This window comes from Dicentrarchus labrax, unplaced genomic scaffold, assembly GCF_905237075.1.
Source record: "Dicentrarchus labrax unplaced genomic scaffold, dlabrax2021, whole genome shotgun sequence".
In the NCBI taxonomy this organism is placed as follows: Eukaryota; Metazoa; Chordata; class Actinopteri; family Moronidae; genus Dicentrarchus; species Dicentrarchus labrax.
In genome coordinates this window covers 12,402,398-12,427,295 of record NW_026136710.1, presented here as the reverse complement: position 1 = coordinate 12,427,295, position 24,898 = coordinate 12,402,398, and the positions used below count along the sequence as shown (strand labels likewise).

Sequence of the window (24,898 nt, the reverse complement as noted above, 5' to 3'; positions counted from 1 at the left end):
GTAAACAAGAGAAAATGATTTATTAGATTCAATAAAATGCAGTACTACAAACCAGAAAGTAAAACCCTGCTTTTCATTTTGTAATCGGTCATCTGTCGCTTACAGCCAACTTAGTGATTGGCATACAGTAAATCATTAATAAATAATAATACAAAACTAATAACAGAAATATTTCTGTATGAACATAATCATGTTTCTTATTTATACTTAAAATGCTGTAAAAAAAAAAAAAAAAAAAAAAAAGCAATGGACCAAATGCACACCCAGCTCTGTATTTAAAATGAATTTAATATCTCAAAGGTTGACTTAACTTTTCCTAGAAGCTTTACATGTACATTATGTACAGATTGAACATTTACAGTGATGTACTAAAATATTTCATGGAGACATGGTTGTTTAATAAAAAACAAAAACAAAATTAAATGTAAACCCATCCACTGAACCGTATCTATTCAAAAGTTACACAAAAAACCTTTAAAGACTTTATTTCTAAAAAAGTTTAGTTTTCAAGAAAAAACGGAAACCTATCAAACCGTTAAACTGTTGAGCCTGAAAGCTCCAATAGCAAAATATGCAGATTTTTATATAACTTTAAATATGACTATGAATAAATGCCAAAGAATACGTACATAAAAATGGTTGTAATGTACTTTATCTTGATGTTTAAACTCATGAAAAATAAAACAACCAGTGTTAATAAATGTCTATTTCAGTGGAATCTGAGAAAAAAAAAAGAACAAAATCCAATTTTTCACTTTTATATTTGCACAAATCTTTCAGGAAATATGTCTGTTTGCAGCTTCTTCAAATTGGACAGGCTGAATGACATGTACATATAGTATGATCTATACTATGATCCTATCTCATGCTGTATTAGAAATCACTGCATTTAGTGTATCTGGTCTCAACCTTATGGTCAGAAGCTCATGTCTGGAGACTGACATGGATTTACTGGACAGATTTTAAACAAAACAGAAACAGAACACAATCACTGCTATACTCAAATGTTTTGGGGCCATGACAATTTAGAAATATACAGTATAAACAGGGTCATGGGTGAAAATAGAGAAAGTCCTTTTTCTTTCAGCCTCTTGACTGATTAAACCTGAGTTACACATGTCACTTCTGTCATATGGGAGAAAACTGTCTAAAAGATATATGCAAATTTAAGATCCTACGCCTGGACTTTGTTGATTCTTTATTTCTTACATGATTCAGCACTGAGTCACTTTTTTTTTTTTTTTTTTAATCGTATGGAGTGTAACTAATGACGGATGGTTATATTGTTCAACAGTTACTAAATCTATTGACTGTGGTGTAAACATATTTCTTTGCTGCATGCAGAGCTAAAACGCTTTTTTTCACAAAGCACCAATAATACTAAAGAGTGATGGAGACGTGTGTATGCAGGTCTTAATACAACCCACCGAACTAGAAGCTGTTAGTAGAATTAGCAGAACATTTTAGTGTTGAAAAAAATATGCTTTATACACTGTACAACTGTATAGTGTATGTGTGAATACATTCATGTATTCATATTTACTGTATCAGTGCAAATAACTTTAAACTTTCCCTCTATATGTCTCATCCAAAGGGACATGATATTGTTATATGGAAAACAAAATGTACAGTACCTTCTCTCTGATCAGAAACTGGGCACTGACACAAATAATAAAATATAAAAAACAGCCACATAAACACAAGCTACCTTTCTACAGTTTGGCAACAAATCATTGGACCTTGCCTCTCAACAATAAAGAGCTTAACAGTAATGCCGATTGATTATCAATTTCAATGGTATGATACCGTACAGTGGTGCAATCAATACTGCACATAAATGTATGAAACACTTTCTGATACAAAAATATTACTCTATAATGCAATAAACTTTGCATTGGAACAAAAAATAATCTATAAACACCAAAAGATAATCATGATACAATACACAAACAATCAATATAAAGAAATAAATAACTTATAAACAGGTGCAAACAACAACAAAAACATTTTTGCAATATTGCCTTCACGGGACAAGATTTCCATTTTTACATTCTGGCTTTAGCAGCGCAGCTTCCCTTTACATCAGTTTTAAAGATAAACAGGCGCCGCCCTCGTGTCGGTTTAGTCACCCGCAGATGTTCATGAAACACAGCGGCCGTCCTCCACAAGCACACAGTCGTCTGCTGCCTCCATGTGGACAGTAGTTTTACCACTTGTGTATGTTCCCACGTTCCTCTGCCTTAACTGATCTTTTGCAGCAGTTTCTCTTCGATGAGTTCAAACTGCACGCTGACGGACATCTCTGCAATGAACTGGTCACATCCTTCCTTGGTCACCTGTTTGCAGTATCGCAGGTCGATGTGACATATGCTCCCACAGCGCTTGAAATAGGTCAGCGACTGGTCCGTGACCCTGTTACAGACTGCAGGGAGAAAAAGCGTTAGAAGAAAAAGAACAAATGATGCGTAATGGGTCACCTGTACTGACATAAGCTATGACACACGTGGATTAATCCACGCTTTAGGATACTCTAGGACATGAAATCCAAAAGGCCTCATTGTGGTGAGTACTGTTTTCGTGATAAATGTGGAGACTCCAACAGAAAGTAAAAATACATTTTACTGTCAGCTGTTTTACCATAATGACTCATTGATTCACTGCTTCTAACTTTTAAAGGTATTCCGGAGAGATAACAAGTATAAAATGAATATAGCATTGGTGCACTTTGCAATGAATGGCATGAAATTATTAAATTCTATAAAAATTGATTTTAAATGTCATGCCTGTAATAGAACAAGAAACAGCACCACAAACTACAGCTTCTTTCAAAGAGTTTAAACAAAAACTGAACATTAAAAGCCTTGTTTATACAGGATTGTTGTATTAGGCTGCATTAGTTTTACTTTTAGATTAATTTCTTACACTATGGTACCTTCCAGACAAACTTTGGTTACAGTTTAAGTTTTTAAAAAATTTCCTTTTGGCAAATTTGGCAATGATATGACTAAACAACATTCAAAAACAACTAAAAGCACTCACCGTCTGGAAGAATGTACAACTAAGCACGTACTTTGTGGTTAAATGTGCAAAAAAATACCCAATGACAAATATCTTACTTACATCTATTGATTAAATTCAGATATGGACAGACATGACAGTTTAATACATATAATAAATTCAAAATTTAGCCATTAGGGGGAGCAAGTCAAATGCAGGCAGACTTACAGCCAACAAAGACAGGCTCCTACCTGACAGGTTGATGTCAGTGAGCGAGTCTCTGGTGGTCGTCCCGGCAGCAGTGAGGATGTTGACGGACTGGTCGGTGACGTGGTTGCAGTAGCTGAGGTCCAGCTTGGACAACGAGGGCATGTAACGTATGATGAGACGCAGAGACGTGTCTGTGATGTCCAAGCCCGCCAGGCGCAGGTCCTCCACATTACGCAGCTTACTCCTGTTGTCTAACTGACCTAAAAAAGAGGGGGGAGAGGAGATTAACGGAGGTATGGAGCAAAAATGACAGGAACGTATTTAGTAAATATGTCTGACCACACTAACTAGCCTTGTGCGAGAAGCCAGATGTTTGAGACAAAATCATGCTAAAGGTGCTATTTTGTAGTTGTTTATTTCACTATATACAAAACCAAAAGGAAATCTGGTGATATTCTATATTTGTCTTATGTTCAACAAATCTCATGAGAAGACCTAAACCAACAATTAAATGATCCTTCTAAGTATTATCTGTGTATCCAAAGCCTAACACAGCTTATTCCTCAGTGACATAGACCTCCATTGATGTTCACAAACTATTAAAATAATGAGTAACGCTGCACTGGGTGACTGGGTTCCTTCATTATGATAAACATGGACACTAGTTTATTTTGAGTTAATCCCACATACACCGTCCTGCTGCTGAAAATAATCACTTGAGGACCAATTGCGTATTAATCCATGGATGAAAATAGTCCCAAACAAATGCACTATTTACTCCTACTTGAGTAGCGTTTGCTAAAAACTACAGTGCCCAGTTATTTTAGGAACATAACCTTTTAAAGAAATGAAACTACATATGTGAGAAACATTTTTAAATATTTATGTCTTTGGCAGGAAGCACTGGGTTTGGGAATGAGCGCCACTGGGGAGGTTGTGTAATAAAAATACTCGTCTTTTCATGGGATTTATCGACAATAAAGAGATATAAAATATAATTCTTCTCATTCTTTATGTTTATGTGCTTTTCAGCTGATGACTTGACAGCTCAGAATTTAGATCTTACCATTGTGGAACAATCCAGTTACTTTAAAGCATTTAGATCTGACTGCAATTTAAGTGTAGAACCACAAAGCATTGAAAGTAATAAATACAATAACCACAACTCTCATTCATTTACTATTACTCCACTACTCATTCAGCCACAAAAGACTCAAACTGTCAAGATCGGTGTGTGTGAGAGGCTGGTACCTGGCCTGTTATCTGTAGGAGGCGACAGCAGGTCCCTCATCTGGGCGTCTTTCAGTCCCTCAACCCACTGAACATCCAGAGTCCGCAGAAGAGGACAGCTGGATGTGCAAAGAGCAGAGACCGCCACCCAGGAGCATCCTGACAACAGCAGCACACGCAGACCTGCAGAGACAGCAAGGACATAAAGAACCTCATGTTTTAAAATAAGCTACAACACACGGATCATCTGTAAATCTTAGAAAATCTCTTCTACGTGGCCACAAGCAACAACACGCCAGGCTAAATATACTGCACACTCACATTTGGTCTGTTGAGGAAATGTGCCCTATTTTTCAGTTTTTCCGTCTCCAGAGTTTTAGTTAATCTGAGGTCACAGAATAAACCAACACAGAAACAGTGAGTATTCTTATCTAATTAGCTGAATGATCCAGCAAAGACATTTATGAGTAACAAAGAAAAGCAGCTAAAGTAAACCATCATGAGCCCCCGGGGATACAATTAACCAGATGGAGGAGCCATATGAGAACATACAGGAATTCAAACTTATTTAACTTATTAAAAACTACGGATGCTACGTAAACACACTTTTTTTTTTATCAATACATGAAATATTATCCAACTCTCCTTCAGTACATGCACTGTTGCAGTCTATACTGAGGCAAATATGTTGACTAAAACATTTACTCAAAGTTTAGATAAGTTTAATGTGTCCCTTTATCTCACATACTATGGCTAAATGTATGGTTAACATGCAAATGGATACCATTGTGAGGTTGTGTCAAGGTGAGTGACTGTCACCATAACCACTAGGAATAACAGCTGAACATTTTAAAACAATAAAACAATTTATAGCAGGCTGTGGCTCAGGAGGTAGAGCAGGTCGTCTATTAACCTGAAAGCTAGCGGTTCAATTCCTGGCTCCTCCCTCTGTATGTCAAAGTGTCCTTGGGCAAGATACTGAACCCCAACATGCTCCAGAAGCTGTCCCATCGATGTGTAAGTGTGTGTGAATGTGTGTGTGAAGGGGATTAGATTCAGTTTCTGATGATCAGTTGGCACTTTGCATGGCAGCCTCTGCCATAAATGGGTGAATGTGACATGTATTGTAAAGCGCTTTGGATGGCCTGAAGACTAGAAAGGAGCTGTTTAAGTACAGTCCGTTTGCTATCCATTTACCATTCAACCAAATAATAAGAATCATTTTGCAGGGAGGTTGAATATATTTACCTGGTAGCCTGTTGATGAGCCAGCTGAGCTGTTTCTTGGAGATGTTGGTCCAGCTGAGGTCCAGAGCTGCTGGCTGTCTCCGGATGATGCCGCTCAGCATGAGAGGTGTGATGGACTTGCAGCGGTTCAGATTGATGTGCTTCCAAAGTCTCTTGTCGCAGCACCTGGTGAGACACGCAGCAGATATTTACATACAGCCGCTGTATGATGAAGGAGTTGTGTGATGTTTTTCAACTCCCCGGTACAACTTGTACTCACCATCTGTTCCAGGTCCTGCAGACACGCATGCAGACACAAAGATCTCTGTGAGACAGGTGACTGAACACCATCATCCACATTTCTCTTCGCATCACGTGTGCTTCGCCATCGCTCAGCGGCAGTCTGTCTGGTGGGGGGCTGATGGGAGGGGGCCGGATCACATGGCGCTCCATTTGGATACACTTTGGCGGCGAGCGGCAGGGGAGCGGACGGGGACATATTGACGTGATCTGCGTGCTTCTGTTCCAGCTGAGCGGTGAGTAACCACGTTGCGTCTCGTTCGCCTCCCGCCCCCTGTGTCGCAGCCAGTCACCCAGGTCGCTGCTGCCGTTATTGAGAGGCCATCTCGGCTTTTGGTCATCTACTTCGTTATCGGGCTCGGATTTTACAGGCCTGTGGTTTTGATTGGCCAGGCTGTCCTCCATTTTCAGCGGCCTTCTATTTTGATTGGCCAGACCTTCCTCCATTTTGAGCGCCCTGCGGCTCTGATTAGTGGTCGAGTCCTCTGTTTTTAGTGGTTTACGGTTCTGATTGGTCACAGAGTCCTCGTTCTTCAGTGGTCGTCGATTGTGATTGGGTGGCCCGTCCTCCGTCTTCACTGAGCCGTGGTTCTGGTTGGACAGGCAGTCTTCTGTCTTTGGAATTTCCTGGTTGAACTCTTTGCTCAGCTCTTTGTTGGGAAGGCGTCGGCGCTGATGGCGAGCCTTTAGCTGAGCCGCGCTCCTCTCCTGAACATCTCCTGATTCACTGCTCGGCCCAGCTCTGGGAGAGTTGGACGAAGATTGGTCACTTTCTCTGGCTGCAGATGTTCTTAGCAGTGGACTTAGCAGAACCTTGGCTTTAGTGTCCTCTGCACTACTGTCTCTTTCTTTTTTAACTGTCTCCTCTTCCTCTCCCTCCTCGTCTTCTTCTTGGTCCTCGTCATCATACTCGTTCTTCTCCTTTACATCCATCCTGTCCAAGGAAAATCCATCTTCGTCATGATCCTCCTGGTCGTCGTCTTCATCACCGTGGTCATTCTCTGTCTTGATTTGCCGCAAGAGCTTCGGAGTCAAGGGTTCCTCCGGTTTTGAAAGCTTCTTCTGAGAAAGAACAGAAGGAACATGATTATTTAAAATGTATTTGAAGCAGAAATAATTATCAGTTTATCAGTAAATTTGAATATTCTATTAAGTTTTTGGATATTCTAGTTTATAGTATATTCTATTGTCAAGACAATTTAGGGAAATAGAAATATGAAATGCTGACATAATACAATTCAATTCAAGTCTCAACTCAAAGGTTGAGAAACTCTTCTACAGTGCATTTGCACATTGTTCAATTCTTCTATTCGCAGCTCTTCTTTATCTTTCTCCTTTGAAATATTCACACTTAAAACACACTTTCTGACAATATTGTTCTTCCTTTGCAAATTACAAACAGCATGGCACAGTGTAATAAAGCTTGGTAATGAACCATGAATTTTGCATCAGCAAGAAAGATCATGTAGAACAGCGACTAAATGGACTTCGTGGTGAGATTATTTTGTCAACTGCTGTTTACAAGGTCAAGAATGAACTTGCTCAGAGAAAATTGAAATTCGAATGTTTACAATTACATGACAACAGGGGAAACTCCATCTGCTGATGAAGATCATGTTATATGATCGAAAGCCCCAAAACAGCTACTATAAAAACCTACTGAAACTTGATGCTCACAGGCTCTACTGTTCAACATAAAGGACTCTCCCTTCAAACAAATAAAACTCATCTTTATTCAGCATATCTGATAAGATCACAAATAGATATGGGTCTTACCTTCTTTTTCACAATGACAGGTTCGTCGTTGGTGTCAAAAAGTTTCCTCTTTTTTCTTAATGGGTTGTCCTCGAGCCGTGGTCGAGGCGTACCATCCAGAGACAACAGCGGGGGACGTTTCTTTGGAGGCTCTTCCTCTTTCCTCTTAGGGCATTCGTCCCGCTCTGCCTTTCTCTTCACAGCAGATGTGGTAGTCAAAGCAGTAACAGTTGCTGTAGCCACCATTGGCGGGTCAGGCTCCTCCTTTGAGTCCCGGTTTAATCGTGGTTCTTTCAGTAGCGAGCCAGGGAGGTTTGACGCGTACTTGAATCCTGGCCCCCTTTTTTGCTTTGAGGCCAAAAGGTTAGAAAAAAGGAGAGCACAACTTTATTTCTCTGGTTCTGAGAATCTGAGACGGAGTCAGCTGTTCGGTCATTTCATAGTTCAGACACATATAGAACAAAGCCCATACAGATACTTACTTTCCCTGTTTTTCCAGCATGGTTGCACTTTGGGCACTCCCAGCAGTTTGGCAACTCATCATTGACTACTCCGTTTGAATCTTTTACCTGAAAAGGAGCAGATAGAAACTAGGGTTTTTGCACTTTTTTCAGGCTCAGATGTGACACATTCTGCCCCAAACACATTGCATTCTCACTGCATATGCATTTAAGGGAGGATCACGCAAATAAGACAAGAATATGTGTTAACAGAGGTTGATTGTAAATTCTGGCGGATTTACTGAGGTCAAACTATTTGTCTCTGAAAAGGAGACGTAAATAGAGTACAGATGGGATTAACAAGAGCCGTAAGGAAGATTGTAGTGGGAAAAGAAACGCAATAAATATAGGCTTGTACATCACAAAAAACTGATTATTAGAAACAAGATTGAAGCAATAAGGCTATTATTAACAAACACAACATTACTGATTACTGTAAAGCAAACAAGTGGACAGATGTTGTGGTTTGTGTTCATAAATCTGCTGTAAAAACACTACAAGGGGTCAACTTTTCTTTGTTTTGTTAAGACATTTAAAATTATGTTGGTTGCATTTACCTAAGCATTAACGTCCATATAAACACCACCTCCTGCTCCGCCTGTGAGTCTCTCTCTCTATACCTCGCGTGTATTTTATGCGTCTTTGATTTGCTTTATTTTTCATCCCCTTTTTGTTTACCATGACCTTGTTTATTGTCTCCTAATGTGTTAATAATTAGATATATAGTAAAGATTATAATATCATAATTTTCTGAGTAACAGTTTTTCTCATGTTCACTTCTCACTCACTTCAGGAGTTTGTAATCAAGATCACAATGTTAAATGTCCAGTGTGTAACATTTAAGAGGGTCTATTGGCAGAAATGGGATATAATATTCATAGGCATGTTTCTATTAGTGTATAATCACCTGAATATAGGAATGGTTGTGTTTTGGTTTCCTTAAAATTTGCAAATTTGTTTTTATCTCCAGATAAGAGGCCGCCTTGTTGAACTGCCCTGTTTCTACAGTAGCCCAGAAAGAACAAAGCAAACACTGGCTGTAGACAGGGCCTTTGCGTTTTATTGCGTGTTTCATGGCCACCGTGGTTTCTCCTACACACTTCACAGCTCGTTCTCATTCCCAGGTCGTCAATACAGCCGCAAGCGGTGTTCAGCTAGTTGCAATCTAACACTTCACCACTAGATGCCACTGAATCCTACACGCTGGTCCTTTAATATTTCTTAGTAGCTTAGTGATCTCATAGAAATCCCTCCTCTAAACCACATTTATGAGCCCTCTCCGCATCTAGAGGTTCAGTGGCAGGCGCTGAATACACTGAGAAACTAAATGAAAACCGCAGTGCAACGTCATCTTAAAATAAGAGGTAAATCTGCCCCAGCGACGATTAAACAGTGAAAGGCTATAAATTAAACAGACAAGAGCTCAATCATTCAACATAGTTTATGATGACAATAATCAATACATCCTGATATTGGGTAGTTTACCTTAAGACAGTTAGGATGAACAATCTCATTGCAGATGGAGCACTCCATGAGCATAAGGTTAAACTTCTCTTCCTCATCCTCCACTGTGTCCTCTTTTCCTGCCTCTCCACAGACGAGACACACTGCTGTGTGGGGCAGGACGGGCTGGAGATTAAAAAAAAAAAACAGAGGCTTGAAGATAGGGCTGCTGTATCAAATCAATATCCTCTGTTTGACAAAGTAGCTAACCCGCAACCCCGCCGTTCACAAGGTCTCCATTAATTAATTAAGGTTCACATATAATGCTGCACTCAAGCGAATTAGCTATCTGTGATGTTTTGTGTACGTGCTACCTGTGGATCAAACAGTATATTGACACTGCTGTTGGCAAACTGTGAAGCAAAAACTGATTTTCATGAATTCAGATCATTTCACTGCCATGGCTTGTAATCGCCTACTCACATGACTCAACTAAGAAACCAGAAAACAGAAACTTCAAGCTGAGTGATGTAATACTGATGTGCACGCTGGAGCTGGAGTGTGGAGCCTTCACTTAATTCTGGCTGCATATTTTACATCAATGTAAGAGCCAGTTTATACAAGTGAATAAGATACATTTTGATGGCACAGCCTTCTTTCATTGCTTAATCATTGTTCCTCTTTCAAAAATCGCTGAAAGCCTTGTATTTCACTGCCTGCCACCATATTTTATATATTTTATCTGATTTACATTTGGTCATATTCACTGAATACAATAAGTCATGCCCTTAATAACTTCCAATTTGTTTGTTGATTATTGTCAGTTAGTTAATGCTAGTTGCATTAACACCAACAAATGGGCTAATGTGGCACAGCAGACTGTGATGAACTGTGGCATATACTTAGCTCTGAGCACTGCTCTGAAGCTGTATTAGGGTAAATGAACATCAAGAGTGGGTTAAGCATATTGGCATATCTTAAAAGTGGGACACAGTTGCTAAAGAGCTTAAAGACTGCAAGTGTGGGATATTGGGAGTGATGCCAAGTCTCTCTCACTCTCCTGTTTATAGTGGTCAATCATTCAGACTGAGTGATTCTCAATGCTTTTATACTGTATGTTGCAGAAACATTCAAACTCAGTCTCTCTTTACATGTCTCTCTCCATGGTGCTGAAACACAGTCTTTGTCTCTCTTTCTTTTTTCCATGTCCCTCTGTGACTGCTTACTTCTGCTACTTGCTATATATTACTTGTGTCACGAACATAGCAACCAGCCCAACAATCATCCTGTGCTGCCCTAGCAACCATGTTGTACACCCTAACGATCTCACAACCACATGGATGACCAAAATCAAGTATTCAATATTAAAGGAAAGCCACAACAACGTCTGGCAACCTAATGGTGAGGACAAGACAGCAGGAAATCACTGGGAATCATTTCTGGTTTTGTCTAAATTAAACAAACAAGAAATTACCTGTTAATTAGTGACCTTTAGAGGCCAGGCTAGTTGTTACCTCCTGTTTTCAGTCTTTCAGCTAAGCTAAGCTAATCGCCCGCTGGCTGTAGCTTCATATTTGGCATAGAGATGAACACATGGTTATCACAAAGGAATTCACAGAGAACATTACAAACAATGAACTCACTGCAATGCACTGCCTCATGATGCAAGACTGCTTCATACGGCCCGGCCCACCAAACTTCTTCATGTCTTTACAGAAGTGGCACTCTCCACACTCCGTCCGCAGGCATGCCTCACACTTACGACAGCGAGTCCTTCTCCGCCTGGCACCAGATGTTCCCCGACTGGCTGACAGCTTGACTGCTGATGCAGGAGAAGCTGCCATCTTAGGTTTCGGCCGGTTGGGAGGCCGGGGCTAAAAGGATAAAGAGGATACAGTGTCAAGTGCCTAAGATGAAAAGCCAAATATTTCACCAAAAGGATAAAGGAAGGTCAGATTAATTAGTTAGCTGATAAAGGATGAATGTATAATTTAAAAAATATTTAGCAACGTTATGGTACATACAAAGTATGCTATTAATACTGTAAAGTAGTCAAATATAAAAATATAAGCGCATTCATATAGTAATACTGTGATGCTAATTTGTAGTATGTATTGTGTTAAAGACAGCAAGCTTGCATTATTATTAACAATATATATTATTAAACCTATGAATTTGTCAATTCAGTTCCAAAATTGTAGATTTCAGTAAAAGGAAGGCATTACGCTCTGAAGAGCACCTCAATATAATGTTCTGAATCACATTACATTTCATTTAATAATGGTGCTATGGCACAATAATAGGCACTAACAATCACGTTACGTAATAAGAAAATATTCCAAAACATTCTATTACATTCAACAGAGGTCAGTATTATGGTGCATGTAGGCGGTGCTGCCTAATCCTTTCTTTTCTCTTTGTAACTCCGGGTCAATAGTTTCACAACACATACACAGAAGAAACAACACCTGCATTCAAATATACATACGCATATAATACATATCCACCAACCTGATCAAAACATGGTGTATATAAACACACATTTTTCCTGGCTGTTAAAGCACAGCATCCAGGGGAAAACAAACACATCAAGAATGTCCCCGGAGGCATCTTCCAAATTTAGCACTTCACTTGCTTGCATGTTCCTACTTCAAAGAGAAACTGCACTTATGGCTACATTTCACACATGGATCACTAGGACCCATTATTCTGTGTTCGGGGGCGCGCAGACGGATTTATAACAGTACACATTAAATGTGCTCTATTTAATAGAACTGGGTAATGGAGATGAGATGCCTTTGATCTTCATTATTATTGTTCTTGCATTATATATTCTGTTCCTTCTCAGGCTGAGAACCCAACCACAACAATGTATTTTCAACATGAAAACCACATGTCAAAATACTGCCAGCCATGCCACGTGAGGAAATATGTGGTGATGTATGAGATGGAATACACAAGAACAAGGAGTGCAAAAGACTGCAGCTCTTGGAAATGAAGATCGGATTTCTTTAGTTACATCGGCAGTGCAGATTTTTCCTAGCGTCAGCATAGCAACAGCCACGTCCCATTCCCTAACAGAACAGTCTATGACACACAGACTTGTAACCAATAAGAACTGTAATGAGACTCTCTAACAGAAAAAGAAAGCAGGCTCAATCTTAGGCATATTACAATAATTTATTCAAACAAATGCAATGAAATAGATTGACATGGGCAGTCAGATAAGTGGTTACCAGACAGGATTAGAGTGGGATATTTGGGGGGGGTTGTGTTGGGGGTATTTGTGAGGATTACAGACAGGTCTGTTCCAGAAGAACACTGAAATGAGACCAAATATCCCAGAAAAGACACAGTGCTGTGATCTGTAACCAAGCTTATGCCAAGTCCTACAAGCATGAGACAACAGGTCAGAGTTATGATCCATCTGCCAATGTCAGATCACATTAAATAACAGGCGGCAACACACTGTAGTGTGCACTGTCTTTACTAATAACTGACTCAACCTGTAACTAGGTATACAAGGCAAATGAAAAGATACATCAAAATGCTGTCCATATTGTCCCCTAAATCCCTTCTAACCCCCCCACAACGACTACTAAGTGAGTGATCCCTAAAGCAGACATCCCTCTGATGCTCAGAATTAAATGACAGCAAAGGTTGACAACAACACCACCGAAGAAATGAGGTGCCTTTCTGTCTTTGTAGCTCTGTCTCAAGTGTGATGTCACTGGTACTAGTAATTTCTTGGCTCTTCAAAGCTCATTCAGCTGGGAAACATAATGAGCACTCTAATGTTAATTGACACAGCCGTGGAGCCTCTTGAGCTACTGTGGAGAACAGTGGAAAACAATTACTGTGGTTATACTTAACATCACCTTAAACACACGTTGAAGACAGAGCATACTGATAACAGACTGCAGAAACAACAGCACATATTGTTTTATCAAAATCAGATAGCTGGTTGTAACAGCAGTACACACAATACTGAGGGTATCCAAAGTCTATACAAACATTTATGTGACGTTTCTCAAACAATTGACCAAAATTTGTGATTTCTCTTTACCTTGTTTAGGAAATTATATGGAAAGAACTGACTTGGCAAAAAAATTGGGTTCACAAGTTCCTGGAAGGATTACTATCCTGTTAAGCTTTCGAGGTGGCATATGCTGTAAAGCCAAAAACCTGCGATTGCCCCAGCACACAGTATGTAGTGGTTAGTCAAGGTTTTAAATATGACAAGAGGGAAGTGGAACAAGTGTTGCCAACTCTAATAAAACCTCTGTAGTGTATAGTTACTCAGAAGCTGAGGGCTGAACAACAACAGCAACAGTGTCAAAAGACTCCTTACAGAGTTTGCAGAGCATGCGTCGGAGATGTTGAGAATATACTGTACAAGCAGGAATTCTGTCAGTCAAACATTTGGTTTGTAGGAGATGCTACTACTTAAACAAATGTTTGCTTATAACACCTGATATTGGCATATTTTGTTGACCAAGAACAGGTGATTGTCAGTGTTTTTCAAAACCAAATGCGGCCTCAGAATTAGTGTAAGGGCGAGTAGTTCAGAGTTAATTAAAATAAATATTTAAATTAACAAAACACATTTCTTGCTGTGTAAGCAAGTCTCATCGTAGCTCTCCCAGCCATTTACAGTAAATATTATCAAAAATCACATCACAATGACTGATTTCTCATCAACACATACTGGCACAATAAACCTGTCACACATGTTCCAACATGCACATCTGATGCTTTTACAATCAAGCCGGGAAAGATTCATGGATCAATCCAGTGAATGCATCTACATGAATTCCCATTCCTCTGCCTCTCTGCTCTGAAACAACCAATAGCAGCCCTCAGGCTCTGAGCTATATAAACACAGCCTTCTCCTATTGCTGGTTTTACCTGACGAAAACACACAAGCATGCACACAGAAACACACACAAAACAGCAAACCTATCAAAAAAAAAAAAAAAAAAAAGCACAAAAATCAAAGAGCAAGCACAGAAGGTAGACTGAACCAATGCATTTCTCTCCAGGTAGCTCCATTTCCTCGCTGCCCTGTGATGCTGCACACCGCTCTGTCTGGCACAAGCATTCCTCTGGTGGCCTCACTACGCCTGCCTGCAGGGGTTTGGTGTGCTAACCTGCTCAGAGTCTGAGTCGTAGTCCTCATCATCAGCGCTCAGCGACATGGCCATGGTTGGTTTTTTTTCACACACCGTCCAGCTCACAGCAAACTGACATGGCTGCAGTCTCCTCCTCCTTCTACTCCTGCTACCGCTGTCTGGCCTACAGCCCTCCCCTTCTACTCCAAAGCTCCACAATACCACAAGCAGATGTAGGAAACACAGACAAGCCTGCCTCATTAATATGGATCGACTCCCTGAAAAAGAGGAGGGGTGTTGGGAAGCTCGGGGCCAATGGGAGGCTGCTGTGTATCATAATATGTACTGGGGAGGGAAGTCTGCCTCTATCCAATGAGGAGAGAAAATGCAGAAAAGGTGTTGTCATATTCATGATGTGTATCACAGGGAGAGGATAGCAGGCTTCACACAGCCAATAGAGCCAGATGGCATCTCATTACAAAAGGCAAACACAAAGAGGCCCCACAACCAGCAGCTGGCCTTTGGAGGCACGGGTGGGGGTGATCCAGAGGGTCCATAAACCAAGAGAAATCACTCCCATACATTCATATACAACACATCCCATCCTCCCACCTCCTGTTGAGGCGCCTCTGCCTGTAAAACACGTTATGCGTTTGTTTGGACAATTCATTATTCATACAAAAATAAAGATTTAAAAGCACATAAAACACAGCAAACACAAATGGAGTCATCAGTGTGGTACATGTAAATACACTTAACTAGTTAAAATGTGCATTTTAGCTCATTTTGGCTAACATGCCTGAACACATACTGTATTTTTCACCACTATTATCCATTCAATCCTAAACATTTTAGCAATTAAAAAGGAAAACTGTACATCTGTGTATCATTTCAGCAATATGTATTTTGACCTTTTCATAATAGGTATTAGGGGAACTCGCATAAGTACTTGTTTTTTTTTCTTTTTACATTTAGCCACTCAATGTAAAAGCCTTGACCCTCTTAGGGGCTCAAGACGTGATTAAATGAAAGGATAAAGGATATAGAAATAAAAGACACTTTAAGCCTTCAAGTGTTTACAGTTATTTCTTTTTGTTTCACATGGACTTTTTTTAAGGGGGCATTTTGTAGAGCATACTGATACTCAAAGGGCAGATGCATAATCAAGAACTGATCCGCACTGACTGAAAAATATGAATATGAAAAACATCCATTTTAATTTCTGAGGAGTAAAAGTGCAAACTATAAGCCCAATGACCGGTTACTATAAATACCAATTTGAGCCCAGAGTAAGCCTGAAGCGTAACAACAAAAAACGTAAGCAGTGAAATCAGGTCTGAAAAATGTCTCATATAGTTTCTGTTCATAGTAAACAATGTTTTATGTCATCTACAGTCTGAGAAAATAACAGTCAACAGAGAACAGTCCCATTAAAAGCTTGTTTTGTGTCTGTTAATGACAGCAAAACACAGTATGTAGAAGTATGAAGGAAATGCAAAAATAAGTTTTTAAAAAACTCATTATTTACTTCATTAGGCAATACTGCAGCCTGTTAAATCAAAATTATGCAAATAAGTACATCTACCGCTCTAGGGAAGTAGTGTAATTAGTGTTGTAGTAAGAGAGGAACAGGGACTGGAATTGATGAGGACAAGAGGAGACTGAGGAAAAAGGTGAGAACAGTAAGAAGAGAAAAAACAGTGAAAAAATGTCAAGCATGGAGCGTAAACAATACCATTTAGATGTAAACAATTCCCATTTCTACGAATTTGTTTGTAAGGATCTAAAATTTAAAAAAACAATCCTTGAAAAATGAACTGCTTCAACCTGGCTTCAAATACAAACTGTCATCTATAGTAATGATAGCAATAGTACTACACTAAAGTAGTACTACTCTGCTACTACTAACACAGCTCTAAAGCTAATTTAATTCAAAATCAGTATTAATATTGAAAACCAGACACTGCTTTGAAAATAAGTAATCAAAGGTAAGATTAGATTTGCAATTGCTTTAACAGTGAGACATTAAAGAAATGCTTCATACAGGTTTTGAGCTGTTACTATCCACATTAATCAGCAGCCTGTGGCTACATCCTCACCACTCACTCATTGTTACGCCTTTAAAAAAATAAACTGCACTCTTGCACTGGACTACAAACCTCCTCAATATACACCCATAACAGTAAAACACTTTAAATGTCTCCATTTATGTTGTACACGTGTTTTTGCACCACAAATTCAAGCAACAGGTGCAAAACTCTGTCCCTCACTTGTGCTGACTTTATATAACTATGATTACTGTGTCTCTATAAGTGTGTATCAACTTAATCTCTTAACTTTAAAGGTCCCAAATATAGATAAAGAACAATGTTTGGAGCAAACGTAATAAGAAAGTTTCACACTGCAGCTCAAATATTCTTACCTTTATAGTTTTCTTAGGCCAGTACACCACAGGAGTTCCAGTTATCGCTAATTTGGGATCGTCATCGGCATGTTCTTTCAGGACAACCTGGACAGCCACAGAGAACAAACAAAACAAAAGTCTGTCATGTCTATTGTCCAAATGACTGCGTGTGCAAACTCGTCTTTTTGTCTCTTACCTTTATGTCTTCCAGGAGGGCCTGCGGGTTCTCTATTCCCTCTGGAACACATTTCTTATTTTCAGGGAGCGACTCCAGCTTCTCGACCAGCGTCATGAGTCCGCTCAGTTCGAACTTCGTCAAATGCGTCCATTTATTAGGAGACTCTGAGGCTGGAGAGTCAGAGGGGGTTTGGGGGAAATCTAGAGAGGTGGATCCGGGATTACAGCTGTCCTCAGAGTCAACAGATAAAACAGCTTTGAGGTGTTGCCCCCTCCGGTTGTCGGGAGAGCAGGGGCCATCCTGGGTGACTCTCTCTGGTTTTTCACCCTGGTCCTCCCTGACTTGAGTCTCACATGAATCCTCGTTCATGTCCTGGCTCCTTGAGTCAGAGGAGGGGCTCTCTGTGTTTGCCTTTGTCTCATTGTCTGAAGACAGAAAATGTGAGAAATCACTTATCATGTCTGTCCACTCTGTTTGATTGCAAAAACACAGCAAGCAATCCTTAACGCCACCTTTTTGTGTCTTGATCCATAAGATTAAAATGAAATACAGATATGTTCACAATGCTCACAAACATAATTAGATCATCCACATCTTAGAAATAAGTACAGTAGTCTAAAATGTTGTTGCTGCGAAGCCTGTTAGAATACAGCAGGACAGATGGAGAGCAGGAAAATACAGTTAATAAGAGGTCTAATAACTTGAGAGAGCTAATTACAACTATAATACAATATTTTGAACATTATCCAGGGACACACAAGAGATATTACAAAATAATTTAATTTCCCTAACCCATTGCTACAGGCTCTTTGGAGATCTCCTGAGACAGGTAGGTCCGTTTGGTCAGGCAGTGCAGGTACCTCTCCAGGACATACCAGCATATCTCATAGTAGAAGGGGAAGCGGAACTTGGAATGAACCTGAAAATGGGGACAAATCTCAGTGTCGATCTTGTAAAAAAACACCTAATATTTACATGCATATTGGTTATTGTTGATTTCTCAAATGTCATGTAATCAGAAACTCAGATTGTCTCAATCAGAGGGTGGTTAACACAGCGAGATTTCTGTTAGCAAAACCTGATTTCATGTCCGTGAATATGCTTATGTGCTGTCTGTGTTTGTTTATCACTGACAGCAGAGTAAAGAGATGACACAGCTAAGAGATTATTACTCGTTGAAATATGTTGTGTCCCATCACTCCAGACACTGTCCTCTCACGCACACAAACAAACACGTGGGCTTCTTAGGGAACAAGCTGCAATCTCGGCACGTGTAAGTTCCTCGAGATGTGATTATTATTCTTATTAAATAAAATATGTAGCCACAGAGTGCACTGGTATCTTAAGAATAATTATTTTCTTCCTAAGAAAAAAACAATCAAATCCAGAGTCTACACATAAAGTAATATTGCCTTGATCACGAGTTGGTACCATGGAGATGGTATTAAAATGTTTCCTTTCCCTCTCAAACTACAACACACAAACAAGTATTACTCTTGTCTTTTACATTTATATACATTTTTTATATTTATATTATATTAATACACATTTATATCCCAAAAATAAAGCTGTTTGACTATTTTCCTTTATTTCTATCCTGTTCGGCCATATCTCTCATTGTCCTCTGTTGCAGGTCATCTCTTCAACTTCCTCTGTTTCTCCGATTTATTTAATTTATCCCAGGTAGAGTTTACTGTACTGCAGTGCAGGTCAGCCACACATTGGGGAATGCAGCAAGACTCCTACCTTAGTCCTATTCTCTATCTCATGGATGGTAAGCTGCATAGGAATGTTGAAGCTGTGCAGAATGTTGCCTCCAAACACCAGCGTGTCCTCGGGAGTGTAGACAGCATGAATCCACCCTTAATTACACAAAGCAAAAAGACATATCTAAAGAGATAAGGGAATGTAAAGAGGGTTCATGCAAACATAGCTGAATATACTGCATAATAGTCAGGTAAAGCTTGGCATGACTGTTCATTGAAGTGGAAGCTAATCTTTTCCTGCTGGCTACTTTAAAACAACCATGCCAACACACCAGATGGGATGAAGAAGGTGTATCCTTGCTTAAGCTCCACTCTCTGGCATCCATCAGCTCGGTCTCCCAGGAAGATATCACTCTGCTTTCCTGACAGGACCCAGTCCTCATAAAGGGCAAGGTTATGAGTGTTTGGAGGCACGAGCCAGAACACCTGAGGAGAAGCAGGGATTTTTTTTGATTTAGAGGTTATGCTGTGCAGTCATGGCCAGGTTGGGTGAAATATCAACTGGAATATTAGCAGACACACATTTTCTTAATCTCTCCCCTTAATGTTCAATGAAAGGAATACTAATAAATGGCACAAAATATCAGACATGTTATAAGAGACTAGAATGAACTTACTTTCTGTCCCTTGAATACGTGATACCAAACAGATGTTCCCCCAAAATCAATGTGGAAGTCTGTGTAGCAGCCCTTCACACTCATCAGACAATACCTATAGCAGAAAAGGGGATCATAAAACAATTCAATCACATTGTAGACAAGTAGATAACAGGGATGTACGAGTATATCAGACTGACGTCCATAAAAAAGGAACAGCTCAACCAATTAGAAACCAGCTGTAATCTCAGTTGTGTTTTGCTGAAAACAGCAGCTACCAATAGAAAACACCACTAGAAATAACTCACAAGAGCACTACAGCATAGAGGATCGTTCACGATGGGACATCTCTCGTCTGGAAATTAATGGAGGAGTGATTAGCACTCCAAGACATAAATGATTCAGTAATTTAGCTAGAAGGGAGCAGCTCTATTTATCGGAAAATATCTAACCAACGAGGTGTACACAGGAAAAAAAAACAAAACACACACATTACCAAGGAAACGGTATTATGTTGTGAATCCCTCAGAGAGATGATGTGACAGCTACTTGAGTGGAAAGCTTGTTAACCAGTCAGCTGTAGCCAATAGTTCAAAATGATACCAGTAAATGTTAAGATGAGTCAGTTAAGATGCTGAATGGTGTGGTAACATTAAGCCAGATAGTTCTGCTCTTTCTATTCTACTGCTACACTATCTATGTGACTAGGTTTTCAAGCTGCAGCTACCAAGAACAAGTATCTTTATCACTGACTGCCTGCTAACTGGAGTGAGTTTTCAAATTCAAACCATTACAACAATATTATGACTTCTAAGACTATCTAGTTTATACTCTACTGAACTATAAATGTGACTACAACTAGAGCAACAAATGACTTTGACTGAAGCAATGATGAGAATAAAACACTGTGAAGTCAAATAATGTAATTTTGCTTGCATGAGGGAAAATCATGAACTTCATTTAGTATCAATTAACCTGATGATTTTCTTTTTTTTTTTCATGATTCATCAATTAGTTGGAATAGTGAAAAAACAGCCCAAAATTACTTCTTCACATTGCTTGTTTGTCCATAACCCAAAGATTTCATTTTAAAATCACATAAGACAAGAAAAAACAGAATGTTTGTCATTTTTTCTTTAAATGATTTGAACAATTGATCTATTATCAAATATTAATTAACTTTATTTCAATCAAATAATAAATGAGAAAAATCCTTTCGGTTCTCTAATAATTACAAATTTCTATTAGAACAAATGACGTTACAACCACATGACTTTTTGCAAAATGAATATGATATGATGTAAACATTGTTAAAAAAGACAAATAAGCAAGTCTGACAGGTAGCAATTTACAGGGAACCCTTCAAAGATCAACCTGCTTTTGGAAAAATGTGAAATATTGTTGTTTTTGTCCCCGCTTTTATTGTTGAATGTATTTTCGATGTTTTCATTCTTGACATCTGTGCTTTCAACGATTGCCTGCTGGGGGACTACAGAAGAAAATGAGACTTTCTGGCTAGGCATACTTTCAGAGATGTTATTAATATGCACTGTCTCTGTCAAATAAAGAAAAGTAAAATGTCACAAAAAAACAAGTGTTTTCCACAGTTAAGCAGACGTGATTTGTGCATGACTCCTTTGGTGAATACATACTACTTGCAAGCCACGTAATCCTCAGTAATAAAACAGAGTAGATACTAAAAAAGCATGTCTGCACCGACACCAAGCATCACTCTAACAGCGTAACAACAGCTAAACTAACCACTAGTGGCGACACTGAAATTAAAACTGTTGGCATCAGTATTGGCTGGAATGATAACTCCATTATGTACAACCCAATCTATGTCACCAGCATTCAGCTAACTGTGATTCAATCAAATATAATTAAAAGCAATAAATGGAACTCAAAGGAAAAACTAAAGGGTAGAAAGTGGGGTTCATAGGCAACTGAGGTTAAAAGGAAAGCCACAATTGGTTTTGGACTCTTATACTATGCACAAATGCTGACAGCTGATTGGCTGAGAGGCGCCTGTGCAGTCAGACTACAGCTGTTATAAAACCATCCTCCACTGTGGAAAACTCTGCTGCCTAGCAACAATCAAGAGCACTTACAGGAGATGGATAACACCGACAGTATGCAGCGCTGTGCAATGATGGAGCGATAGACGAGGCATTCAGATGGGAGGAGATGTTGTATTTACTGCCAAGGAAGCAGCAATTTTCTTCAAGTATTTTCTATATATTGCTCTACACATTTCAGTCATAGACTGACATGCTGATAAAGAGTTGTTTTTTTTTTTAATGAAAACAGAAACACAATCTAGTAAAGTCATACCTTTGCACTTTAGGGTACTTCATGTCTGAGATTATATTGGTGGCTTCTGTTTGGCTGTGTTTCAGATCAAGAGGCCACATGTTGTCCACCCAGTCGACTTGGTCCACCTGTGACCAAAACTACACTTTTAGCCAGCGATCACAATCTTGTTAGTCATACTCTGCATATGGTTACCAGATGTGTGGCCTTCATGAAAGCCTTCATAACATCATACAAAGAGCGTCATGTGTTATTACCACTGTGGGCCGCTTGATGAGGTTCTCTAGCTTAGTGTGGCTGAACTCTAAGCTGATGACATTGAAGAGTTTGTCCCGCTCTTCCTCTGGTGTCTCATAATAACGGACAAACTGAGCCATGCTCATTTCAGAGCCTTTCTGAGTGCTCACGTCCATAACATCCACAGACCGGCGACTGCCTGCAAGCCACAACCAGGACAAATTTAAATTAAGGTGTGAGCACTTCGAGCGTCATTAACATGTAATATAATCTGTTTGCAAACCTGTTTTAAACAATCTACCATGCTGTTGTGAGATTCACACAGAAAGAAAATGTGCATTGTTAACAGACTTCATGTAATGCATGTAATTCACCATCTTCCCCACTAGATGGAGTAACTACACCCCAAGCCCCAGGCATGTCTTTCATGCTTCACTTCATACAGTGGTAGTTTTAACAATTAGGAAATTGCAACTGGAAAATGATCTGATTTTTTTTATATGACAATAAAAAATAAAAAGATGATAGATGTTTTTAAAGGGAGTGCATAGAAAACACCACTGTATGGACACACACACACACACACTATAATTGTCCATATGACAAATAGACAGGCAGACAGATAGATGAACCAAAAACAATAATACCACCTGTAACAATATCATATATTATTTATGTTATTTAAACACACTGTGACTGTTTTCTTTTTACGTCTTTGTAAATTATGTCCATCTGTCTGATTATTTTACAACAACACAACAATAGTTTTGGTGCTTATTTCTCCTTCTAAGTGCAATATTTTACACTTTTTTAACTCATAAACTTAAGTAAGGAGTGGTTGTTTACAATATCTGTCAAAACTGGGCCTTTAAACTGATAGTACTCGTTTCGGAACTCACTATCCCAACCGCACTAAACAATCCATCATAGATGAGATAGTCATGTTTCTTTCTAACATTTACCTTCCACAAACTGTGCTAGGGAAGTAAATATGGCAATAAATACTGATAACTGATACTTTTAGGACACCTCAGATCATTTTTGTGTGATTAACCCTGAGCTCTCATAACTTTTTTTTTATAGCAGATATTTGTTATCTGGCAGCAGTTCTTATTCTCTGAATTAGCAGCTGTGATACTTTCACTCCTTCTAGATGCAAATAGTTTTTGTTTTGTTTAATCACTCTAATTACTACATTAAGAAACATACATGCATATATTTGTGTGTGTATGTGTGTGTGGTGTTGTACTTACCAACTAAGCCTTTAATTTCACTAACAGTAAATTCTGGATCAGGCATTCTGCGTGAATTTAAGAGAGGGATCGATATCACTTAATATGCACTGCCAAATGGGTAAATGCATAAATAAACAACAACACCATGAGCACAGTCAGAGTATTCTTAACAACTATCTTTAAATTGCCTCTCACCTGATCCCCAATCCATCTTTCTCTTTAAAAATGAGTGGCACCCTGAGAGCCTCCCTTTGCACATATTCATAAGAGAAGTCTGCAAGACAGTGACAGTTATGGACAAAAACATTTATGGGAAAAACATATTTATTGTGCTACAGACATGCATCTTTCCATTTCAAATATTTAATAACAAAAAGGACACATTAGGTGCTATGTGTTACTTTACCTTTGCCCTCCATCGAGTGCACAAACTTTGAGCTGTAACTGTCACTGACAAGCTTCTCCTCCACACTGAAGCCTCTAATGTTTGCAATTTCTTCCACATCAGACAAATCCTCGTTTTCATCGTACATCCTCCGGCAGATGGAGCGCTGCCATTGAAAACGAGATGATTTACATGATGACAAAAACACTGCAACATGCGTGGAAAAAGCAAACTCTTTTTCTGTCACAACAGACCCCCCGTCCCCTCTCTCCCTCTCCATTAACAGCCAGTGTGACTGATGTGCAACGACTGAACGTTTATTTCATCCCTAACTTTGAAAACTGGAGTAAAGAGGGTCATGTTCAGTTTTTCCTTTTTAGAGTACAACGTTACTTTAGTTGCATATTATTTTTAAATTCAACGTGATGTCAAGTACGATAAGCATTAAACGACACTTGTCCTGGGGGGGGATGCAGCTGTTGGTACATTAATCCGTAACGATAAATGTGAAATGTTTGCAGGGGGGGAGGTGGGGTGGGGGGAGAGAGATTCACTGATCTAAGATGTTGGTTTATCTTGTTTTAACTGACGTGCTCTCGGTTAACTACTACAAATATAAGAGAAGTTATAAAAAATCTACAATGCGAGATCTATCGTTTCTCCCCCCGTGGCCTCCAACTTGAACCGCTTAAGGGACTTGACGAATATCACAACGTTTACTGTTGCAAGCGTTAGCTTAGCTAACTAATTAGCTCGCTGCCAATCTCGCTTCATAAGCTAACGTTAACACGGCAGATGGTACACACCAGCCTGCGTCCGGATTCAGCAGCACACGTTTCCACGGCCTGAGCCATCGTCTCTTATGATTGTTCTCCAGTCATTCAGTTTCGGGAAAGCATCTTCATGCGTAGTGAAGTTAAAGAAACACTTAGCACGCGTTTCAGGTTCAAAACAAGGGAACCATGTTTTTGTCTATTACGTCACCGCCAGGAACCAAAACATTGCTGGGCAA

The 24,898-nt window shown here is 39.4% G+C and overlaps 1 protein-coding gene across 4 annotated transcripts; it reads right to left on the bottom strand.

The window, feature by feature from the left end:
* Positions 1–270: 270 nt before the first annotated feature.
* Positions 271–24,895, bottom strand: LOC127370840 (lysine-specific demethylase 2B). Of its 4 annotated transcripts, none has more exons than XM_051413266.1 (21): positions 24,693–24,892; positions 23,908–24,052; positions 23,697–23,775; positions 23,520–23,566; positions 22,287–22,465; positions 22,051–22,157; positions 19,738–19,831; positions 19,393–19,546; positions 19,101–19,216; positions 18,147–18,273; positions 17,373–17,779; positions 17,195–17,281; positions 11,305–11,535; positions 9,704–9,847; positions 8,201–8,287; positions 7,740–8,075; positions 5,944–7,025; positions 5,686–5,849; positions 4,459–4,620; positions 3,249–3,467; positions 271–2,422 (listed from the first exon to the last, which is right to left on the bottom strand). In XM_051413266.1, the coding sequence occupies exons 1-21, from the start codon at positions 24,738–24,740 to the stop codon at positions 2,241–2,243; spliced, it is 4,197 nt and encodes a 1,398-aa protein (XP_051269226.1). In that variant the 5' UTR covers positions 24,741–24,892; the 3' UTR covers positions 271–2,240. The 4 variants fall into 4 exon arrangements, 3 of the variants coding, with proteins under 3 accessions (XP_051269226.1, XP_051269227.1, XP_051269228.1); XM_051413267.1 differs by having other exon boundaries at positions 7,740–8,066; XM_051413268.1 differs by having other exon boundaries at positions 2,256–2,422; positions 3,226–3,467; positions 24,693–24,893.
* Between the last annotated feature and the right edge of the window lie 3 nt (positions 24,896–24,898).

Coding starts and splice junctions, on each gene's coding strand:
- LOC127370840 (XM_051413266.1), bottom strand. CDS start 24,740: ATGGCTCAGGCCGTGGAAACGTGTGCTGCTGAATCCGGACGCAGGCTG. Junction 19,547..19,737: donor ACGTATTCAAGGGACAGAAA/GTAAGTTCATTC, acceptor GCTTCTCCTCAG/GTGTTCTGGCTCGTGCCTCC. Junction 18,274..19,100: donor AGATAGAGAATAGGACTAAG/GTAGGAGTCTTG, acceptor CCCCATTTTCAG/GTTCATTCCAAGTTCCGCTT.